Source organism: Cherax quadricarinatus, chromosome 49, assembly GCF_038502225.1.
Source record: "Cherax quadricarinatus isolate ZL_2023a chromosome 49, ASM3850222v1, whole genome shotgun sequence".
In the NCBI taxonomy this organism is placed as follows: domain Eukaryota; kingdom Metazoa; phylum Arthropoda; class Malacostraca; order Decapoda; family Parastacidae; genus Cherax; species Cherax quadricarinatus.
This window is the reverse complement of record NC_091340.1, coordinates 7,984,020-8,007,080: the sequence shown is the minus strand read 5'-3', so window position 1 is coordinate 8,007,080 and position 23,061 is coordinate 7,984,020. Positions and strand designations below refer to the sequence as shown.

At 45.9% G+C, this 23,061-nt stretch overlaps 1 protein-coding gene across 4 annotated transcripts in view; it reads right to left on the bottom strand.

Annotated features, from left to right (window-relative positions):
- The window catches only part of LOC128696996 (ATPase family AAA domain-containing protein 2), a 257,949-nt gene extending 235,750 nt beyond the window's left edge, over positions 1–22,199 (bottom strand). For 2 of the 4 annotated variants that reach the window (XM_053788480.2, XM_053788483.2), the window contains exon 1: positions 21,918–22,199. In XM_053788480.2, coding sequence (XP_053644455.2) covers positions 21,918–22,028 — 111 coding nt within the window. In that variant the 5' untranslated portion in view covers positions 22,029–22,199. The remainder of the gene's footprint in view (positions 1–21,917) is intronic. The other 2 variants (XM_053788481.2, XM_053788482.2) reach the window with 1 other exon arrangement.
- Between the last annotated feature and the right edge of the window lie 862 nt (positions 22,200–23,061).

Below are 23,061 nucleotides of genomic sequence, written 5' to 3'. Positions count from 1 at the left end.
CTTAACCTCTCCTCATAGACATACCCCTTAGCTCTGAAACTAGTCTTGCAAACCTTTACACTTTCTCTAGTTTTTTACATGCTTGGCTAGATGTGGGTTCCAAACTGGTGACGCATACTCCAATATGGGCCTAACGTACACAGTGTACAGGGTCCTGAACGATTCCTTATTAAGATGGCGGAATGCTGTTCTTCGGTTTGCTAGGTGCCCATATGCTGCAGCAGTTATTTGGTTGATGTGCGCCTCAGCAGATGTGCCTAGTGTTATACTCACCCCAAGATCTTTTTCCTTGAGTGAGGTTTGTAGTCTCTGGCCCCTAGACTGTACTCCATCTGCGGTCTTCTTTGCCCTTCCCTTATCTTCATGATTTTGCATTTGGTGGGGTTGAACTCCAGGGGCCAATTGCTGGACCAGGCCTGCAGCCTGTCCAGATCCCTTTGTAGTTCTGCCTGGTCCTCGTCCAATTGAATTCTTCCCATCAACTTCACATCATCTGCAAACAGGGACACTTTGGAGTCTATTCCTTCCATCATGTCATTCATAAATACCAGAAACAGCAACGGTCCTAGGACTGACCCCTATGGAACCCCACTCGTCACAGGCGCCCACTTTGACACCTCGCCTCGTACCATGACTCGCTGCTGTCTTCCTGACAGGTAGTATTCCCTGATCCATTGTAGTGCCTTCCCTGTTATCCCTGCCTGGTCCTCCAGTTTTTGCACTAATCTCTTGTGTGAAACTGTGTCAAATGCCTTCTTACAGTCCAAGAAAATGAAATCTACCCACCCCTCTCTCTCGTCTTACTGCTGTCACCCTGTCATAGAACTCCAGGTTTGTGACACAGGATTTCCCATCAATGAAACCAGACAAATGGTTTTTAATACTTGATGTGCTGTTGGAGTGTGAGCAAAGTAACATTTATGAAGGGGTTCAGGGAAACCGGCAGGCCGGACTTGAGTCCTGGAGATGGGAAGTACAGTACCTGCACTCTGAAGGAGGGGTGTTAATGTTGCAGTTTAAAAACTGTAGTGTAAAGCACCCTTCTGGCAAGACAGTGATGGAGTGAATGATGGTGAAAGTTTTTCTTTTTCGGGCCACCCTGCCTTGGTGGGAATCGGCCAGTGTGATGATAAAAAAAAAAACAGAAACCATGTTGGCTGTTGTTAAGCTCATTTCTTTCTAGGTGTTCCAGCACTATTCTCCTGATAATCTTCTCCATGACTTTGCATACTATACATGTCAGTGACACTGGTCTATAGTTTAGTACTTCTTGTCTGGATCCATGGAGAGATGTTATCTGGCCCCATCGCCTTTGAGGTGTCTAACTCGCTCAGCAACCTCTTCACTTCTTCCTCGGTTGTATGTATTGTGTCCAACACTTGGTGGTGTACCCCACCTCTCCGTCTTTCTGGAGTCCCTTCTGTCTCCTCTGTGAACACTTCTTTGAATCTCAAGTTGAGTTCCTCACATACTTCTCGGTCGGTCTTGTGACCTCTCCTCCTTCCTTCCTTAGCCTAATTACCTGGTCATTGACTGTTTTCCTCGTGTGTGCATGCATGCACGTGCGTGTGTGTACGTGATGATGGAAGTATACAACTGATGATTGTCATTTATAGCCTCTCAAACTTATCTTACATGCTGACAAAGCAGTCTAGTATCGTGCTGCAAATAACCGAGGAGCCTGCACACTGTTGGTATTCAGTGTATACCTGGAATATACCAGGAGGAGGTTTTGGGGTCAAAGCCACCCACGGCCTAGTCTGTGACCAGGCCTCGCTGTGGATCAGGGCCTGATCAACTAGGCTGTAACTGCTTTCTGCATGCAAGCCGACATATGAACCACAGCCTGGCTGGTCATTGTACTGATTTTAAGTGCCTGTCCAGCGCCTTCTTGAAGGCAGCCAGGGGTTTACTGGTAATCTTCCCCTTATGTATGCTGGGAGGCAGCTGAACAGTCTTGGGCCCCTGACACTTACTATGTTTTCTCTTAGCATACTTGTGGCACCCCTGCTTTTCATTGGAGGGGTGTTGCATCGCCTGCAAAGTCTTTTGCTTTCGTAGGGAGTGATTTTCGTGTGCAGATTTTGGACTAGTCCCTCTAGGATTTTCCTAGTGTATATTATCCGGAGGCCTGGTCATGGACCGGGCCGCGGGGGCGTTGATCCCCGGAGTAACCTCCAGGTAACCTCCAAGTATCATGTAATCTTTTTTGCCTGCATTCCAGGGAGTACAAATCAAGGGACTTCAACCATTCCCCGTAATTTAGGTGCTTTATCATACATAAGAACATAAGAAAGGAGGAACACTGCAGCAGGCCTGTTGGCCCATACTAGGCAGGTCCTTTACAATTCATCCCACTAACAAACATTTGACCAACCCAATTTTCAATGCCACCCAAGAAACAAGCTCTGATGTGCAAGTCCCACTCAAATCCAACCCCTCCCACTCATGCACCTATCCAACCTAAATCCGAACCTATACATGCAGTGAATGTTCTCTATACATACTCAAGGTCTGCAATTTCACCTGGCTTTAAATGGGCCATTAATGTACAGCAATATTCCAGCCTAGAGAGAACAAGCAATTTGAAGAGAATCATCATGGGTTTGACATCTCTAGTTCTGAAGGTTCTCATTATCCATCCTATAATTTTCCCATCAGCTATGGTAGATATATTGTTGCGATCTTTGTATGCGAGATCCTCTGACATTATCACTCCTAGGTCCTTCACATTAGTTTCACACACTACTATGTGATTGGAATTTGTTTTATACTCCAATTCAGCTTTAATTTCCTGGAGTTTTGGATATCGGAGTAACTGAAATTTATCCTCACCGAACTTCATATTGTTTTCCTTTGCTCTGAACGAATTAGGCAATGGCTTCAGAATACACACTAGTATGCCATGATATGCAGCATTCCTACCTACAGTATATATACCAAAAGACATAGTACCCAGCATTCTAACTTACATTTGTTCAATATAGTACAGTACAGTAACTTTTAAGCAAAGTACGTAGTATAAATTTAAATACGTGTACAGTGGACCCTCGGTTATTGGCTGCTCAGGCCATGCTCCGGCCTGAGCAGGCCCAGCCACTCCATGTACAGCCAGTGTGCCAGTGTTTACAAGCCGTTTCAGTCGATTCCAAGTGTACCTGCGATATATTTTGTATTATTCCAGTGTTTTTAGTGCTTGTAACCACTAAATAAGCCACCATGGGCCCAAAGAAAGTTTCTAGTGCCAGCCCTGTGATAAAGAAGGAAAGAAACACAAAAAAATTCAAGAAAAAACTCGTAGCAAAGTACCAAAGTGGAGAAAGAAGAGAGAGGGGAGAATGTGCCTTCTGCAGTGATTCACCGATTCTACGATATATAAGATACTAAAGCAGCAAGTATCGATAAAGGCTATAGCGCCAGCCAGCGATAAAGTGTAGAATTAACAGAGTAGCAAGTAAGCGATAGAAAAACGGCACGAAAGTAACTCTCCAAAGTTGTTGGATGTGTGTAAATCCGCTGAACATAAAAGTAAATACGTATATTAAATGTAAATATAAAAGAACCCCAATGGAAATACGCAAGTCACACTGACTTTTTTGGGTTATCCTAGGTACTTTACACATGTGCTGCTATGTATGATAATCTATGTAACTGTATTTGTGTATGCCTGAATAAACTTGTTTATAAATTAAAATGTAAATTTCTTGTTTATAAACTAAAATGTAAATATTTCTTATTTATAAATTACATACATTGTTTAAGCGTGATGGTGTTGGTGGCAGAACCCTCCACCGCCACCAACACGGCTTCTCTCAGTGGCGGCCCTTAAACCCAACAATAACACTTACACCATTTACTCCTCTCATACATTATGACATATTTTATTCCTTCTAGAGTACAGTGGACCCCCGCATACCGTTGGCCTTACCTAACGTTAAATCCGCATACCGATACGTTTTATCACTAAGATTTTCCCTCGCATACCGCTAAAAAACCCACTCAACGCAGTGTTTTTGGTGATTTTATCTGCAAAATAAGTGACCATGGGCCCCAAGAAAGCTTCTAGTGCCAACCCTACAGGAATAAGGGTGAGAATTACTATAGAGATGAAGAAAGAGATCATTGATAAGTATGAAAGTGGAGTGCGTGTCTCCGAGCTGGCCAGGTTGTATAATAAACCCCAGTCAACCATCGCTACTATTGTGGGCAACAAAAAGGCAATCAAGGAAGCTGTTCTTGCCAAAGGTTCAACTGTGTTTTCGAAACAGAGATCGCAAGTGATGGAAGATGTTGACTCTTATTGGTGTGGATAAATGAAAAACAGATAGCAGGAGATAGCATCTCTCAAGTGATCATAAGTGAAAAGGCTAGGAAGTTGCATCAGGATTTAATTAAAAAAATGCCTGCAACTAGTGATGATGTGAGTGAATTTAAGGCCAGCAAAGGTTGGTTTGAGAGATTTAAAAAGCGTAGTGGCATACATAGTGTGATAAGGCATGGTGAGGCTGCCAGTTTGGACCACAAAGCAGCTGAAAAATATGTGCAGGAAATTCAAGGAGTACATAGAAAGTGAAGGACTGAAACCTGAACAAGTGTTTAATTGTGATGAAACAGGCCTGTTTTTGCAAGAAAATGCCAAGCAGGACCTACATTACTCAGGAGGAAAAGGCTTACTCTGTTGATGTGTTCCAATGCTATTGGTGATTGCAAAGTGAAGCCTTTATTAGTGTATCACTCAAACTCCCAGAGCATTCAGACAAAAGAATATCCTCAAGGCTAATTTGTGTGTGCTGTGGAGGGCAAACAGTAAGGCATGGGTCACTAGGGACTTTTTCTATGACTGGTTACACCATGCATTTGCCCCCAATGTGAAAGATTACCTAACTGAAAAGAAATTAGACCTTAAGTGCCTCCTGGTGTTAGACAATGCCCCTGGTCATCCTACAGACGTGGCAGAGCGACTTTATGGAGACATGAAGTTCATTACGGTGAAGTTTTTGCCTCCTAATACCACTCCTCTCCTGCAGCCCATGGACCAGTAGGTTATTGCAAACTTCAAAAAACTGTACACAAAAGCTCTGTTTGAAAGGTGCTTTGTAGTGACCTCAGAAACTCAACTGACTCTAAGAGAGTTTTGGAGAGATCACTTTAATATCCTCAATTGTGTAAACCTTATAGGTAAGGCTTGGGAGGGAGTGACTAAGAGGACCTTGAACTCTGCTTGGAAGAAACTGTGGCCAGAATGTGTAGACAAAAGGGATTTTGAAGGATTTGAGGCTAACCCTGAGAGGAGTATGCCAGTTGAGGAATCAATTGTGGCATTGGGGAAGTCCTTGGGGTTGGAGGTTAGTGGGGATGATGTGGAAGAGTTAGTGGAGGAGGACAATGAAGAACTAACCACTGATGAGCTGATAGATCAACTTCAACAGCAAGAGGCCAGACCTGAGGAAACTGGTTCGGAGGGGAGAGAGAAATTGAAGGTGTCTACTACAAAGATTAAGGAAATCTGTGCAATGTGGCTGAAAGTGCAAACCTTTATGGATGAAAATCACCCTCACACAGCTATTGCAAGCCGTGCTGGTGACTATTACACTGACAATGTTGTGAAACACTTTAGGGAAGTCATAAAGGAACGAGAGGTACAGGCCACTATGGACAGATATGTTGTGCGACAGAAGTCCAGTGACTCTGAAGCTGGTCCTAGTGGCATTAAAAGAAGAAGGGAAGTAACCCCAGAAAAGGACTTGACACCTCAAGTCTTAATGGAAGGGGATTCCCCTTCTAAACATTAAGACTCTCTCCTCCTCCCATCCCATCAATCATCACCAGATCTTCAATAAAGGTAAGTGTCATGTAATTGTGCATGCCTTTTTCAGTTTGTGTGTATTAAAATTAATATTTCATGTGGTAAAAATGTTTTTTTTTCATACTTTGGGGTGTCTTGCACGGATTAATTTGATTTCCATTATTTCTTATGGGGAAAATTCATCCACATAACGATAATTTCGCATAACAATGAGCTCTCATGAACGGATTAATATCGTTATGCGGGGGGTCCACTGTATATACAGTGGAACCTCAAATATCAAACTTAATCCGTTCCAGGAGTTAGTTCTAAATTCAAAAAGTCTGAAAAGCTAAGCAATATTTCCCATAAGAAATAATGGAAATACAATTAATCCGTTCCAGAAACCCAAAAATATTCACAAAAAAAAAAAAAATACAGTGGACCCCCGCATAACGATCACCTCTGAATGCGACCAATTATGTAAGTGTATTTATGTAAGTGCGTTTGTACGTGTATGTTTGGGGGTCTGAAATGGACTAATCTACTTCACAATATTCCTTATGGGAACAAATTCGGTCAGTACTGGCACCTGAACATACTTCTGGAGTGAAAAAATATCGTTAACCGGGGGTCCACTGTACATTTTATATAGATTAATTATAGTTTTACATACACACAACAAATATAGTGTTCAATTATGTATTAATAAATTTAAATAAACATATAAAACAGCATTTTACTTACCTTTATTGAAGATTGATGACGGCATCTGGAAGATAGGGAGGAGGAGAGAGGGAGTTGGGGTTAGTGTTTGGAAGGAGAATCCCCCTCCATGAGGATTTCGGGTATCAAAGCCCTCTCTGGGGTTACTTCTTCTCTGTCTTTTAATGCCACTAGGACCAGCTTGAGAGTCACTGGACCCCTGTATCACAAAATAACTGTTCACGGTCCTCTTGTTTCTGGTGCCTCTTTAACTCTTTCAAGGTTCAGAAGCCAAATTTCAAAGTGTGCACCAGTGTTCAAGAAGTTTCAAAAAATAATTATATTTTTTCGTATGAAATGGTAGAGAATCTTTTTCTGAACGTAATAAAACAAAAAGTACGAAATTTGATGGAAAATTGACGAAATTATGCTCTCGCAAATTTTGATGTGTCAGCGATATTTATGCATTGGTGATTTTGCCAACTTTGACTCCCATTGTAGACCAATTACATTATTCCAGTCGACCAAATTCTTAGCTATTTCACTAGTATTACTTCTATTCTATCGACCGAGCACAGGAATTCCCAAGTCAACTGTTTCAACTACAAAATAAAGTGATCGGAAGTTGGTAATTTGGCCAATTTAATGCAAAGTTCAAAATACTCCAATTTCAAAATAGAATCCAGAATAAACAATGCAGGCATTCCTGGCACTAAACTAACATTTCCTCTGTTCATTAGTTACATTTTCAGGCTTTACTAATGAATTCCATTTTGATTTTTTATTCACATAATGAATTTTTATTCAAACCAAAAAAATAGAAGATTTGCTGTTATTCGATATTGTAATAATTGTATAAATAATATCGCCACATTTGTGAACATATATTAGACTCACCAGCAGGAATGTATTAGACGTGTGAGGTCATTTGTCTACTCGTAAACATCGGCAAAAATTTAACATTTCTGCTACTTTGAGCTCAGTTTCAAGCCATTTCTATTACTAAAACCAATCAAAATCATCTCTATTTCTGTAACATATCTTCCATTCTATCAAATGAGACCAAGAAGTCGCAAATACAACTATAAAAACATACGAAAAAACACTGCAAAATCGCTGTTTTAATCGAAAATTACGGTCTCGTTTTTTTTCTCTCATTATGCACTATGTGCTGTAGGATTTGTTTTATATGGTGCACACATACCACATAGATGTACTATTCTCTTATATCTAGGCCAAAATTTACCGCTCACAGCTTATCAGAGTGAGCTGAGCTCATGACGTAGATCTATGGCTTGGACCCTCAACGCAAAGCCATAGATCTACGGCATGGACCCTCAAAGGGTTAAGATTTCCCTAAAATGAGACATTTCTCTGTCACTGAACTTGTTGCAAAGATGGCCTGTTTCAGCTTGCTCAGGGTGGTACTTCTCCACAAACATTTGGACATCATTCCACTTCTGTATCATATCCTTCCTCACATCTATGGTGTTTCTCACTTTCTTTACCACAGGGGTACCACTAGCAAGTTTCATTCCTCCCATTGTAGCTTATTTCACAGTCCCACAAGCACTAAACACAATGAAATAATCGTAAAATGTTTGAATGAGAGCGCAGGTTAGTGTTCACTCAAGCATCAACAAAACCAGACTGGTTCACGGCGCCTGCATGGGGACGCGGACAGAGAGGGCTGCCGGACAGGTCCGGTACCTGGCGGTTCGAAAATAGGGGCGAGTTCGATAATAGGGGCAAAGTTGGCTCGGAAAAAGAGTTCTATTTTCGAAGAGTTCGATAAGCGATACGTTCGAAATTTAAACATATCGCTTATCATGTTTCTATGTTATTAATATTGTTTATAATGTCATATTAGATGAATTGTGATAGATAAATAAGCCATAGAGATGATATTAGCATCATATTGAAGCATAATAAACTTGTCTCCCTCTTGCCTCCTACATGTCTGTCATGCACCAACAAGTCGAGTCAATAAAGATAAGTCAATCAAGGTAAGTGTGATTTTAAATGTTCATTTATCCATTTTATTAGTGCTTTATATTTATTTGTCATTGTTTTCTGTATGTATATTTATATTTAATCTTTAAAAAAAATATTTTTTGTTAATATTTTTGGCTGTCTGAAACGGATTAATTGGATTTCCATTTTTTCTTATGGGGAAAATTAAATCGACTAATCGCTAGCTCTCTAGAACAGATTAATACCATTGGTCGAGGGTCCACTGTACAGTGGAACCTTGGTACTCAAACTGCTCCCTACGCAAACAATTCTATTTGAGCACTTTGTTCAGTAAAAAAATCGCTCAGTAGTTGACCGTTTGCTCAGCACTCGACCAAACATGACCTGCCAGAACTTTGCTGTAAATTATTTTCTGTTTCTTTGCATTTTTTGGTGCTTTTTCATATTACAGTAGACTGTCTTTTAAGATGATTTTGTTTAGAGCATTTTTGTTATAGCATGAATGAAGAATTGCAGCATATTTTTGTGTAACACTTCGTAAAATTAGTTTAACACATTTGCACGAGGGGGAAAAATTTTGAGCACCTGGTCGCCCGCCGCCAGGCAGGATGGTCTGTGGGTTAGTGGGTTACACCACTGTGTCAACGGGAGAGACCTATTGCCATCCCCCGCCTCCCTAAGCCACCCACACCACCCTCCCAGCAAGGAGATTACCAGGTGACGGTTTTGAAGATATGAATGAAGATGTAAACGAGGTCTTAGAAGATGATGATGATGAAGACAGGAGTCCAGAAGAAATGTTGGCAGAGCTTGATGCACAGATACAAGGGAGGGAGATAATAGAAGATGAAGAAGAACCTGAAGAAAAATAGTTAACATTGCAGCAGTTACGTGAGCAGTTCCATGTTGCTGCTAAACTAGCAGACTTTTTCACTGAAGAGGACCCTGACAAATCTAGAAGCAGTGCTTTGAAATGGGGTCTAGACCAGCTGATGATGCTTTACTGTCAGCTGTATAATGTACTGCAGGGTAATAGAGCCCAGAGATCCATTACAGAATTTATGCACACTCCAATACAACCACTGACTTCAGTACCAGAACCTCTACCATCCACTTCTGCCGATAACCAACAACCATCCACCTTAGCCCAGTAGGGCCACACCATCCATATCCATTCTCTTCACAATCATCCACAAACACCATTACCCAAAATCTAAAGTAAGAAATACTATTATTTCTATTGCATTTGTAGTCTTAAGCAGTAAGATACCATAATAATGCACTACAATTACATACAGTATTCACTTTTATTTTATAAGATCTGGAGGTCAAAAAAGTTGTTTGGCTTTTTGGGGGCTCCCAGGAACATAACCCTATTTTTCCCATAAGTTCTGCAGTTTGTATAACACGGTTTTGCCTAACACTGTGTTTTCAGGAACGTAACTACCGTGTTAACCCTTTGAGGGTCGACAGGCTCTCTCCGAAACTTGTTCTCAGGGTCGGCCAAATTTAAAAAAAAAAATTATTTTTTCTTATGAAAAGATAGAGAATCTTTTCCCGATCATAATGACACCAAAAGTATGAAATTTGATGGAAAACTTATGGAATTATGCTCTCACAAAGTTAGCGGTCTCTACGATGCTAACGCATCAGCGATTTTGCCCACTTTGAGCCCTATTTTCGGCCAATTCCAATGTACTAGTCGACAAAAATCATAACTATTTTGCTAGAACTCCATTTTTTCTATCGAATGAATACAAGAAACCACCCATTTACCAATTTCAACTATCCAATAAAGTGGTCAGAATTTAGCAATTTTGCCAATTTCACACACATTTCAAAAGATGCCAATTTCCGAATAGGGTCCAGAATAAACAAAAAAGACATTCCTGGGACTAAAATCACAAGTTCTCTGTTCGTTAGTCACATCCCCAGGCCCCTCTTATATTTCTTTGGCTTTCCACTTTGAATTTTTCTTACAAAAAAATAGAAGATTTACTGTTTTGCAGACTACTGCATTAGTGTAGAAATGGTATAAATAATATCAGCGCACTTGTGAAAGAATATTAGACTCACCAGTTGACGTGTATTGGACACTTGGCATGATTTGTTTACTTTTGAACTTGGATAAAAATCGAACATTTTTGCTACTTTGCGCTCAATTTCAAGGTACTTTTCATTGTAAAACCAGTCAAAATCATCTCAATTTCTGTAATATGTCTTCCATTCTATAAAATGAGACCAAGAAAACTAGAATACAACAATAAATACCATACGAAAATACAGTGCAAAGTCGCTGTTTTATTCCAAAAACACGGTCCAAGTTTTTTTTTTCTCATTTCGCACTGTGTGCTGCAGGATTTTTTTTATGCTATGCACACTGACCACATAGACCCATTCTTTCATATGTAGGCCTACCAGCTTTCTCTCACTAGATCTGAGGGCGCTAGAATTTAGGCGTACTAGTACGTCAAAAACCCTGGGTCGTAAGCCGTACTAGTATGGCCAAAACCCTCAAAGGGTTAAACGACGGTCTACTGTACTTGTATAAATAAGTCACCATGGGAGCTAAGACTAGTGATAACAGCCAATCAAAAAGAAAATTGTGTGGGAAAAATCTGTTCGGAACTCAAACAGATAGGCACTGGAACAGCCTTCTGGAACGAATTAAGTTCAAGCACCAAGGTACTACTGTACAAGTATTACAGAATATAAGTAGGAACTAAAATATTTGTAGTATGCAATGAACTGTATACAGCAGTCACTTTCTTCAACACTATACACAATATGTGCTTAACTGTCTGCTTACTGAGAGATAATGAAGGTGGGATGGGTGGGCTGATCAACTTATGGGGTGGGAATTCAAGTTGTTTGGTGTGAGAGTGAATTGCAGGGAACATGAGAGTTTTTGAGGCATAGGAGAGTTTCTGGGGCATGGGAGAGCTGCAGGGGCATGGGAGAGCTGCAGGGGCATGGGAGAGCTGCAGGGGCATGGGAGAGCTGCAGGGGCATGGGAGAGCTGCAGGGGCATGGGAGAGCTGCAGGGGCATGGGAGAGCTGCAGGGGCATGGGAGAGCTGCAGGGGCATAGGAGAGCTGAAGGGGCATAGGAGAGCTGCAGGGGCATAGGAGAGCTGCAGGGGCATAGGAGGGCTTCAGGGGAGTGGGAGTTGCCAGGATGAGGAAGTGTTGCAAGGGCACAGTAGACAGCTGCAGGGGCAGGGAAGAGAGCTGAAAGGGTGCAGGAAACTGAGTTGCAAGGGTGTGGGAGAGTTGCTGGAGCAAAGGATAGAGTTGCAAGGGGTGCAAGAGAGTTGCAAGGGCACAGGAGAGAATTATGGGATCATGGGAAAGAGCTGCAGAGGAGCTGGAAAGAGTTAAAGGGAGACCAGAATGGCAGAGACACAGGAGTGTTGAAGGAGGGCAAGAGATGCAGGGGCATAGGGAAGATGCAGGGGTGCAGGAACTGCATGGGTAAAGGGGAGAGAACTAGGGATGTGGGAGACCGCAGCAGAGGTGTGGGCGACAGCAACAGAGGTATGAGAGACAGCAACAGAGGTGTGAGGGTGTGGGAGGCAGCAGTAAGGGTGTGGGAGACAGCAGTAAGGGTGTGGGAGAGAAAGTAGTAGGGGTGTGGGAGACAGAACAGTAGGGTTGTGGGAGAGAGAGAGCAGTAAGGGTGTGGGAGAGACAGAGAGAGCAGTAAGGGTGTAGGAGAGAGAGCAGTAAGGGTGTAGGAGAGAGAGCAGTAACGGAGTGGGAGACAGCAGTGTGTGAGAGACAGCAGTAGGGGTGTGGGAGAGACAGTACTAGGGGTGAGGGAGAGAAAGCAGTAAGGGTGTGGGAGAGAGAGCAGAAGGGGTGTGGGAGAGAGCACAGTAGGGGTGTGAGAGAGCAGTAGGGTTGTGGGAGAGAGCAGTAAGGGTGTGGGAGACAACAGTAGGGGTGTGGGAGAGACAACAGTAGGGGTGTGGGAGAGACAGCAGTAAGGGTGTGGGAGAGAGAGCAGTAGGAGTGCAGGAGAGAGAGCAGTAGGGGTGTTGTAGAGAGAGGAGTAGGGGTGTGGGAGAGAGAGCAGTAAGGGTGTGGGAGAGACAGCAGTAAGGGTGTGGGAGAGATATCAGTAGGAGTGCAGGAGAGAGAGCAGTAGGGGTGTGGTAGAGAGGAGTAGGGGTGTGGGAGAGAGAGAGAGGGCAGAAAGGGTGTGGGAGACTGCAGTAAGGGTGAGGGAGAGACAGCAGTAGGGGTGTGGCAGAGAGTATGCATATGAGAAGGTAGTAGAGGTGTGGGAGAGAGAGCAGTAAGGGTGTGGGAGACACAGAAGAAAGGGTGTGGAAGACAACAGTAGGGGTGAGGGAGAGACAGCAGTAGGGGTGAGGGAGAGACAGCAGTAGGGGTGTGGGAGAGAAAGCAGTAGGGGTGTGGGAGAGAGAACAGTAGGCGTATGGGAGAGAAAGCAGTAGGGGTGTGGGAGAGAGAGCAGGAGTGTGAGAGAGAGAGCAGTAAGGGTGTGGGAGACAGCAGCAGGGGTTTGGGAGACAGCAGTAGGGGTGAGAGACAGCAGTAAGGGTGTGGGAGACAGCAGTAAGGGTGTGGGAGACAGCAGTAAGGGTGTGGGAGACAGCAGTAAGGGTGTGGAAGAGACAGCAGTAGGGGTGTGGGAGAGATGGCAGTAGGGGTGGGAGAGAGCAGTATGGGTGTGGGAGAGAGCAGTATGGGTGTGGGAGAGACAGCAGTAGGGGTGTGGGAGAGACAGCAGTAGGGGTGTGAGAGAGAGAGCAGTAGGAGTGCGGGAAAGATAGCAGTAGGGGTGTAGGAGAGACAGCAGTAGGGGTGTGGGTGAGAGAGCAGTAGGGGTGTGGGAGAGACAGCAGTAGGGGTGTGGGAGAGAGCAGGAGGAGTGTGGGAAAGATAACAGTAGGGGTGTAGGAGAGACAGCAGTGGGGGGGTGTGAGAGAGCAGTAGGGGTGTGGGAGAGAGCAGTAAGGGTGTGGGAGAGAGCAGTAGGGGCGTGGGAGAGAGCAGTATGGGTGTAGGAGACAGCAGTAGGGGTGTGAGAGACAGTAGTAAGGGTGTGGGAGAGACAGCAGTAAGGGTGTGGGAGAGACAGCAGTATGGGTGTGGGGAGAGAACAGTAGGGGCATGAGAGAGCAGTAGGGGTGTGGGAGAGAGCAGTATAGGTGAGGGAGAGAGAGCAGTAGGGTTGTAGGAAAGCAGTAGGGGTGTGAGAGAGAGAGCAGTAGGGTGTGGGAGACAGCAGTAGGGGTGTGGGTGAGAGAGCAGAAGGGGTGTGGGAGAGACAGCAGTAGGGGTGGGAGAGAAAGCAGTAGGGGTGTGGGAGACAGCAGTAGGGGTGTGGGAGACAGCAGTAGGGGTATGGGAGACAGCAGTAGGGGTGTGGGAGACAGCAGTAGGGGTGTGGGAGACAGCAGTCGGGGTGTGGGAGAGAAAGCAGTATGGGTGTGGAAGAGAGAACAGTAGGGCTGTGGAAGAGAGAACAGTAGGGCTGTGGAAGAGAGAACAGTAGGGCTGTGGAAGAGAGAACAGTAGGGCTGTGGAAGAGAGAACAGTAGGGCTGTGGAAGAGAGAACAGTAGGGCTGTGGAAGAAAGAACAGTAGGGCTGTGGGAGAGAGCAGTAGGGGTGTGGTTGAGAGAGCAGTAGGGGTGTGGGAGAAAGGACAGTAAGGGTGTGGGAGAGAGAAGGATGTGGGAGACAGCAGGGTGTGGGAGACAGCAGTAAGAGTGTGGGAGACAGCAGAAAGGGTGTGGGAGACTGCAGTAAGGGTGAGGGAGAGACAGCAGGAAGGGTGTGGAAGAGACAGCAGTAGGGGTGTGGCAGAGAGCAGTATAGGTGAGGGAGAGAGCAGTAGGGTTGTAGGAAAGCAGTAGGGGTGTGGGAGAGAAAGCAGTAGGGGTGTGGGAGACAGCATTAGGGGTGTGGGAGACAGCAGTAGGGGTGTGGGAGACAGCAGTAGGAGTGTGGGAGACAGCAGTAGGGGTGTGGGAGAGACAGCAGTAGGAGTGGGAGAGAAAGCAGTATGGGTGTGGAGGAGAGAACAGTAGGGCTGTGGAAGAGAGAACAGTAGGGCTGTGGAAGAAAGAACAGTAGGGGTGTGGGAGAGAGCAGTAGGGGTGTGGGAGAGAGAGCAGTAGGGGTGTGGGAGAAAGGACAGTAAGGGTGTGGGAAAGAGCAGTAAGGGTGTGGGAGAGAGAAGGATGTGGGAGACAGCAGGGGGTGGGAGACAGCAGGGTGTGGGAGACAGCAGTAAGAGTGTGGGAGACAAAGGGTATGGGAGACAGCAGTAAGGGTGTGAGAGACAGCAGTAAGGGTGTGAGAGACAGCAGAAAGGGTGTGGGAGACTGCAGTAAGGGTGAGGGAGAGACAGCAGGAAGGGTGTGGGAGAGAGAGCAGTAGGGGTGTGGCAGAGAGTATGCATATGAGAAGGTAGTAGGGGTGTGGGAGAGAGAGCAGTAAGGGTGTGGGAGACACAGAAGAAAGGGTGTGGGAGACAGCAGTAGTGGTGAGGGAGAGACAGCAGTAGGGGTATGGGAGAGAAAGCAGTAGGGGTGTGGGAGAGAGAACAGTAGGTGTATGGGAGAGAAAGCAGTAGGGGTGTTGGAGAGAGAGCAGTAGGGGTGTGGGAGACAGCAGCAGGTGTTTGGGAGACAGCAGTAGGGGTGAGAGACAGCAGAAAGGGTGTGGGAGACAGCAGTAGGGGTGTGGGAGAGACAGCAGTAGGGGTATGGAAGAGACAGCAGTAGGGGTGTGGGGGAGAGAGCAGTAGGGGTGTGGGAGAGACAGCAGTAGGGGTGTGGGAGAGAGCAGTAGGGGTGTGGGAGAGAGAGCAGTAGGGGTGTGGGAGAGAGAGCAGTAGGGGTGTGGGAGAGAGAGCAGTAGGGGTGTGGGAGAGAGAGCAGTAGGGGTGTGGGCGAGAGCAGTAGGGGTGTGGGAAAGATAACAGTAGGGGTGTAGGAGAGACAGCAGTAGGGGTGTGGGCGAGAGCAGTAGGGGTGTGGGAGAGAGAGCAGTAGGGGTGTGGGAGAGAGAGCAGTAGGGGTGTGGGAGAGAGAGCAGTAGGGGTGTGGGAGAGAGAGCAGTAGGAGTGTGGGAAAGATAGCAGTAGGGGTGTAGGAGAGACAGCAGTAGGGGTGTGTGAGAGAGAGCAGTAGGGGTGTGGGAGAGAGCAGTAAGGGTGTGGGAGAGAGAGCAGTAGGGGTGTGGGAGAGAGCAGTAGGGGTGTGGGAGAGAGCAGTATGGGTGTAGGAGACAGCAGTAGGGGTGTGGGAGACAGCAGTAGGGGTGTGAGGGACAGTAGTAAGGGTGTGGGAGAGACAGCAGTATGGGTGTGGGGGAGAGAACAGTAGGGGCATGAGAGAGAGAGCAGTAGGGGTGTGGGAGAGAGCAGTAGGGTTGTAGGAAAGCAGTAGGGGTGTGGGAGAGAGCAGTAGCGGTGGGAGAGAGCAGTAGGGGTGTGGGAGAGAGAACAGTAGGGGTGTGGGAGACAGAAGTAGGGGTGTGGGAGACACAGCAGTAGGGGTGGGAGAGAAAGCAGTAGGGGTGTGGGAGACAGCAGTAGGGGTGTGGGAGACAGCAGTAGGGGTGTGGGAGAGACAGCAGTAGGGGTGGGAGAGAAAGCAGTATGGGTGTGGAGGAGAGAACAGTAGGGCTGTGGAAGAGAGAACAGTAGGGCTGTGGAAGAGAGAACAGTAGGGGTGTGGAAGAGAGAACAGTAGGGGTGTGGGAGAGAACAGTAGGGGTGTGGGAGAGAGAGAGCAGTAGGGGTGTGGGAGAAAGGACAGTAAGGGTGTGGGAAAGAGAGCAGTAAGGGTGTGAGAGAGAGAGAAGGATGTGGGAGACAGCAGGGTGTGGGAGACAGCAGTAAGAGTGTGGGAGACAAAGGGTATGGGAGACAGCAGTAAGGGTGTGAGAGACAGCAGTAAGGGTGTGAGAGACAGCAGAAAGGGTGTGGGAGACTGCAGTAAGGGTGAGGAAGAGACAGCAGGAAGGGTGTGGGAGAGACAGCAGTACGGGTGTGGCAGAGAGTATGCATATGAGAAGGTAGTAGGGGTGTGGGAGAGAGAGCAGTAAGGGTGTGGGAGACACAGAAGAAAGGGTGTGGGAGACAGCAGTTGGGGTGAGGGAGAGACATCAGTAGGGGTGTGGGAGAGAAAGCAGTAGGGGTGTGGGAGAGAGAACAGTAGGTGTATGGGAGAGAAAGCAGTAGGGGTGTGGGAGAGAGCAGGAGTGTGAGAGAGAGCAGTAAGGGTGTGGGAGACAGCAGCAGCAGGGGTTTGGGAGACAGCAGTAGGGGTGAGAGCAGTAAGGGTGTGGGAGACAGCAGTAGGGGTGTGGGAGAGACAGCAGTAGGGGTGTTGGAGAGACAGCAGTAGGGGTGTGGGAGAGACAGCAGTAGGGGTGGGAGAGAGCAGTAGGGGTGTGGGAGACAGCAGTAGGGGTGTGGGAGAGCAGTAGGGGTGTGGGAGAGAGAGCAATAGGAGTGCGGGAAAGATAGCAGTAGGGGTGTGGGTGAGAGCAGTAGGGGTGTGGGTGAGAGCAGTAGGGGTGTGGGAGAGAGAGCAGTAGGGGTGTGGGAGAGAGCAGTAGGAGTGTGGGAAAGATAACAGTAGGGGTGTAGGAGAGACAGCAGTAGGGGTGTGGGCGAGAGCAGTAGGGGTGTGGGAGAGAGAGCGCAATAGGGGTGTGGGAGAGAGAGCAGTAGGGGTGTGGGAGAGAGAGCAGTAGGAGTGTGGGAAAGATAGCAGTAGGGGTGTAGGAGAGACAGCAGTAGGGGTGTGTGAGAGAGAGCAGTAGGGGTGTGGGAGAGAGCAGTAGGGGTGTGGGAGAGAGAGCAGTAGGGGTGTGGGAGAGAACAGTATGGGTGTAGGAGACAGCAGTAGGGGTGTGAGAGACAGCAGTAAGGGTGTGGGAGAGACAGCAGTAAGGGTGTGGGAGAGACAGCAGTATGGGTGTGGGGGAGAGAACAGTAGGGGCATGAGAGAGAGAGCAGTAGGGGTGTGGGAGAGAGCAGTATAGGTGAGGGAGAGAGAGCAGTAGGGTTGTAGGAAAGCAGTAGGGGTGTGGGAGAGAGAGCAGAAGGGGTGTGGGAGAGAAGTAGGGGTGTGGGAGACAGCAGTAGGGGTGTGGGAGACAGCAGTAGGGGTGTGGGAGACAGCAGTAGGGGTGTGGGAGACAGCAGTAGGGGTGTGGGAGACAGCAGTAGGGGTGTGGGAGACAGCAGTAGGGGTGTGGGAGACAGCAGTAGGGGTGTGGGAGACAGCAGTAGGGGTGTGGGAGACAGCAGTAGGGTTGTGGAAGACAGCAGTAGGGGTGTGGGAGACAGCAGTAGGGGTGTGAGAGACAGCAGTAGGGGTGTGGGAGACAGCAGTAGGGGTGTGGGAGACAGCAGTAGGGGTGTGGGAGACAGCAGTAGGGGTGTGGGAGACAGCAGTAGGGGTGTGGGAGAGACAGCAGTAGGGGTGGGAGAGAAAGCAGTATGGGTGTGGAGGAGAGAACAGTAGGGCTGTGGAAGAGAGAACAGTAGGGCTGTGGAAGAGAGAACAGTAGGGCTGTGGAAGAGAGAACAGTAGGGGTGTGGAAGAAAGCAGTAGGGGTGTGGGGGAGAGAGCAGTAGGGGTGTGGGAGAAAGGACAGCAGTAAGGGTGTGGGAGAGAAGGATGTGGGAGACAGCAGGGTGTGGGAGACAGCAGTAAGAGTGTGGGAGACAGCAGTAAGGGTGTGAGAGACAGCAGTAAGGGTGTGAGAGACAGCAGTAAGGGTGTGGGAGACAGCAGTAAGGGTGTGGGAGACAGCAGTTAGGGTGTGGGAGACAGCAGTAATGGTGTGGGCGACAACAGTAAGGGTGTGGGAGACATCAGTAAGGGTGTGGGAGACATCAGTAAGGGTGTGGGAGACAGTAGTAGGAGTGTGGGAGACAGCAGTAGGAGTGTGGGAGACAGCAGTAGGAGTGTGGGAGACAGCAGCAGGGGTGTAGAAATTAACAGCAGGGATGCTGGAATAAGCATCAAGGGTAGGAATGAATTGTAGGAGTATGGTAAAGTTGTACGAGCATGGCAATGAGCTGTTTGAGCATGAGAATGAGTTGTAGAGGAATGAGAATGAGTTGAAGCATGGAAATGAGCAGAAGCATGGTAATGAGCAGTAGGAGCATGGTAATGAGCAGTAGGAGCATGGGAATGAGAAGTAAGAGCATGGGAATGAGCAGTAGGAGCATGGGAATGAGCAGTAGGAGCATGGGAATGAGCAGTAGGAGCATGGGAATGAGCAGTAGGAGCGTGGGAATGAGCAGTAGGAGCATGGGAATGAGCAGTAGAAGCATGGGAATGAGCAGTAGAAGCATGGGAATGAGCAGTAGAAGCATGGGAATGAGCAGTAGAAGCATGGGAATGAGCAGTGAAGCATGGGAATGAGCAGAAGCATGGAATGAGCAGAAGCATGGGAATGAGCAGTAGGAGCATGGGAATGAGCAGTAGGAGCATGGGAATGAGTAGAAACATGGGAATGAGCAGTAGGTGCAAGGGAATGAGCAGCAGCAGCAGCAGCAGCAGCATGGGAATGAGCAGCAGGAGCATAGAAATGAGCATGGGAATGAGCAGTAAGAGCATGGGAATGACCATGAGTATAGCAATGAGTAGGAGCACCATGGTAATGAGCAGTGAGCATGGTAATGAGCTGGAGAATAGTAATGAGTAGGAGCATGGAAATGAACAGTAGGAGTATAAAAATGAGTAGGAACGTGGGAATCAGCATGAAAGTTCTCTGTATATTCTCAAGGTCTGCAATTTCACCTGCCTTGAAAGGGGCTGTTAGTGTACAGCAATATTCCAGCCTGAAGAGAACAAGCAATTTGAAGAGAATTATCACAGGCTTGGCATTTCTAGCTTTGAAGATTCTCATCATTCATCGTATCATTTTCCTAGCAGATGAAGTAGATACATTAGTGTGATCTTTTAAAGTGCGATTCGCAGACATTATCGCTCCCAGGACCTTCACACTGGTTTTTCACTCTATTGTGTGGTTGGAGCTTGCTTTACACTCCGATACAGTTTTAATTTCCTAAGGTTTCCCATAGCGGAGTAACTGAAATTTGCCTTCATTGAACTTCATATTGTTTTCTGAGGCCCATTTGAAGATTTGGTTGATGTCCACTTGGAGATTTGCAGTCTCTTCAATGGATGACTCATGTAAATTCGGGTGTCATTCACAAAGGAGGACACAGTGCTGTGGTTTACATTTCTGTCTATGTCAGATATGAGGATGAACAGGATGGGAGTGAGTACTGTACATTGTGGAACAGAGCATTTCACTGTAGCCAAATCTGACTATACTTTGCTTACTATTACTTTCTGTATTCTATTTGTTAGGAAGTTATTGATTCATCAACCAACTTTTCCTGTTATTCCTCTATTGTGTATTTTGTGTGCTATTACACCATGATCACAATTGCCGAAGGCTTTCGCAGTCTTTGTATACATCTGCATTTTGTTTGTTCTCCAGAGCATCCAAGACCATGTCATAGTGATCCAGTAGTTGGGCTGGAAAGGAGCCACCTGCTCTAAACCCATGTTGCCCTGGGTGGTGCAACTGATGGGTATCTAATTGGGTAGCAGTCTTGCTTATTAGAACCCTTTTAAAGACTTTTATGATCTGGGACATTGGTGTCATCGGTTTGTAATTCTTTGCAGTTGCTTTACTGCCACCTTTGTGGAGTGGGGCTAAGTCTGTTGTTTTTAGTGATTGTGGGATGACCTATGTCTATGTTCCCTCTCCATAGAATACTTAAGGGACATTGAAGTGGTTTCTTGCAGTTCTTGATGAACACAAAGTTCCACGTCTGGGCCTGGGGCAAAGTGCATGGGCATGTCATTTATTGTTTTTTCAAAGTCCTGTGGTGTTAGGATAATATCAGAATTTTTTTAATTAACAAAATTTTGAGTCTTGGTCATAAAAAAAATCATTAGATTGTCGACCCTTAGTCTGATTAACGGCTTGCTAAACACTGAGTCATATTGGGACTTTGGTATCTCATTTCTTTGTTATCATCTTTGTAAATCCAATTTCGTTTAAGCAGGGGTCCAATACTGCGGTGTCAAATGTACAGCAAGTTACACTGGCTAACTGGTTTGATTACTTTATGCTTGGTTAATTTGGCTAAGTTATAAGAACATGAGATACATGCACTACTGTACAAGAGCATGTTCCTCGGCAAATTTTGGCCATTAATTACAATTTGAATTTTATATTATCAAATAAAAAAATTAAGCAAACAAAACCTACCTAACCCAACTTGAAATAACCAAAAGTACCTTAAATCTTACTCCACTGGTTGAAATTTTTCTTTGTTTACATGTGACCAGTCATGCAACATGACTCAACCTGGAGTTTACCTGGAAAGGGCTTTGGGGGTCAACGCCCCCGTGGCCCGGTCTGAGACCAGGCCTCAAGACTGAAGGTTTCCCATAGCTTGATTGCTAGCACACTCAGCTCACACACGGAAGTCTGTGGTTCGATCCCTGGTATGGTTGAAAACAGAACATGTTTCCTTAAGACACCTGCTGGTCCTGCTCACCTATCAGTAAAATAGGTACCTGGGTGTTAGTCGACCAGTGTGGGTTGCACCCTGGGGACAAAACTGACCTAACATGCCTGAAATGCTCTGCATAACAAGGGGCTTTCTATATAGTAGTATGTCATTGATGTCAGTTAGGCCTGTATATAACTTGTACATGTACTTGTAGAAATATTCATTATTATTATTATTATAAGCATTGTTTGGCACACATATGCTGCACAACCAAAATAATATATCGCAAAACAATTTCTATAAGAAATACATATTTTTTAGTATACATACTGTATACATTGTTATGTCAAGTAATGCCAGAGTTCCATTTAATAATAATTAGAGCCCCATTTCTTCCCTACAACCAAAATAGCATTGTCTGACTTGTTTTGGGTTATCCTGAGTAATTTACACTATGTATGACATCTGCTGTGTGTACTTGTGCCTAAATCAAAGAAGAGGCCTACTGCTCCTCAGTTCTTACGTTCTTAAAACGTTCCACAGGACATTTAGGCTTACATATTCTATCCAAACTATAATCGAGTATTGTCTTGTACAAGTGGCCTGAAAAAGAAGTCAGTGTGTGTCATACTTTCATAAATATATTACAGGTTGTGGGGTGAGGCCGGGCGAGGTGACATCCGCCTCAAGTTATGTAATAATTTCCTCCCTCAGACAGCATCAAGGTTATAACCTGGTTAACCCACACTAATAATGCTTATAACACCCCCAACACGGCACTGATAGCCATGCTAACTCGTCCCGGGATGCAACCTGGAAGTGGGCGGAAGGTTGAGCTGACATAAAAGCTAAACCAGCAGAGCAAAACCCTCTATCTGGCCCCAGATATTAGACAAAGAGGCAGGACCCACCTCATCTTCAGGCTCCTGCAGGGCTCCCCGGGTGTTCCTGCGGGACTCACGGGTGGGTAGTGTGCTTCTCCTACCAGTCTCCGATAACGGATTCCCTCTGGTGGATACCATTTTATATCACAAAGAAGTCCATCACTACCTCCAGCCTCCACAACATACTCACCACTGCTTAACACTCACACTTATAAAGTAGTTCCACTAGCACAACACTGCAATAATTAACTATAAAAACGATTATACTCTCCTGTTTCCATCACAGGTTTTTACCTTCGTGTTAAATGTGTGGATATTAGAGGTATATATGCCAGGGAGAAGGTGTTATGGGGTGTAATAACATCTTCCCGGCGGTGGAATACTTCCCTGGTGATGCGCGCCAAAGCTTAAAATATAAATTTCGCGCCTATCTTCCCCCAGGACAATAATCCAAAAAGAACTTCTAAGTGAAGGTTATTAACTCTTGAGAGAGGGAGAGTAAGATCAGTCAGTCCACCTGCCATCACTCTCTCAAGGGCTCCAACAACCCTAGTGGAAATAAGTCACTTTGTCTGACTTTTCTGGAGTTATCCTAGGCTATGTACACATATTCTACCCTATATGATAATTTGTATAATTGTATTTAAGTGTACCTGTACCTAAATATACTTATACATTCAACAAAATCATCAGACTTTTATATGTCACTTCTGCCCGGCTTGACCTGCCTATAAGTAACTTTGAGAGTAAATTTATTTAGGTACAGGTATACATAAGTACAAGTATCATATTTAGTAACATATGTGTAAATTACCCAGGATAACTCAAAAGAGTCAGACAGTGACATGAATCTTAAGATGTCCCATAGCCTGGTAGGCAACACTCTCGCTTCACACGCTGTGTCCGTGGTTCGATCTCAAGCAAGGGTGAAAACATTGGGTGTTTCCTTAGTAAATAAATTTATTCAGGTATACACAAATACAGTTACACCTGTTGTCCCGTTCACATAGCAAGTAAGTAGGTACCTGGGTATCAGTCGACTGGTGTGGGGTGCATCCTGGGGGGACAAGATTTAAAGAACCCAGTGTAAATAAGACAGACAGTCACTCGACGACCCACTGACTTTCTTGGGTTATCCTGGGTAGTTAACCCTCCAGGGTTAAAAATCCGA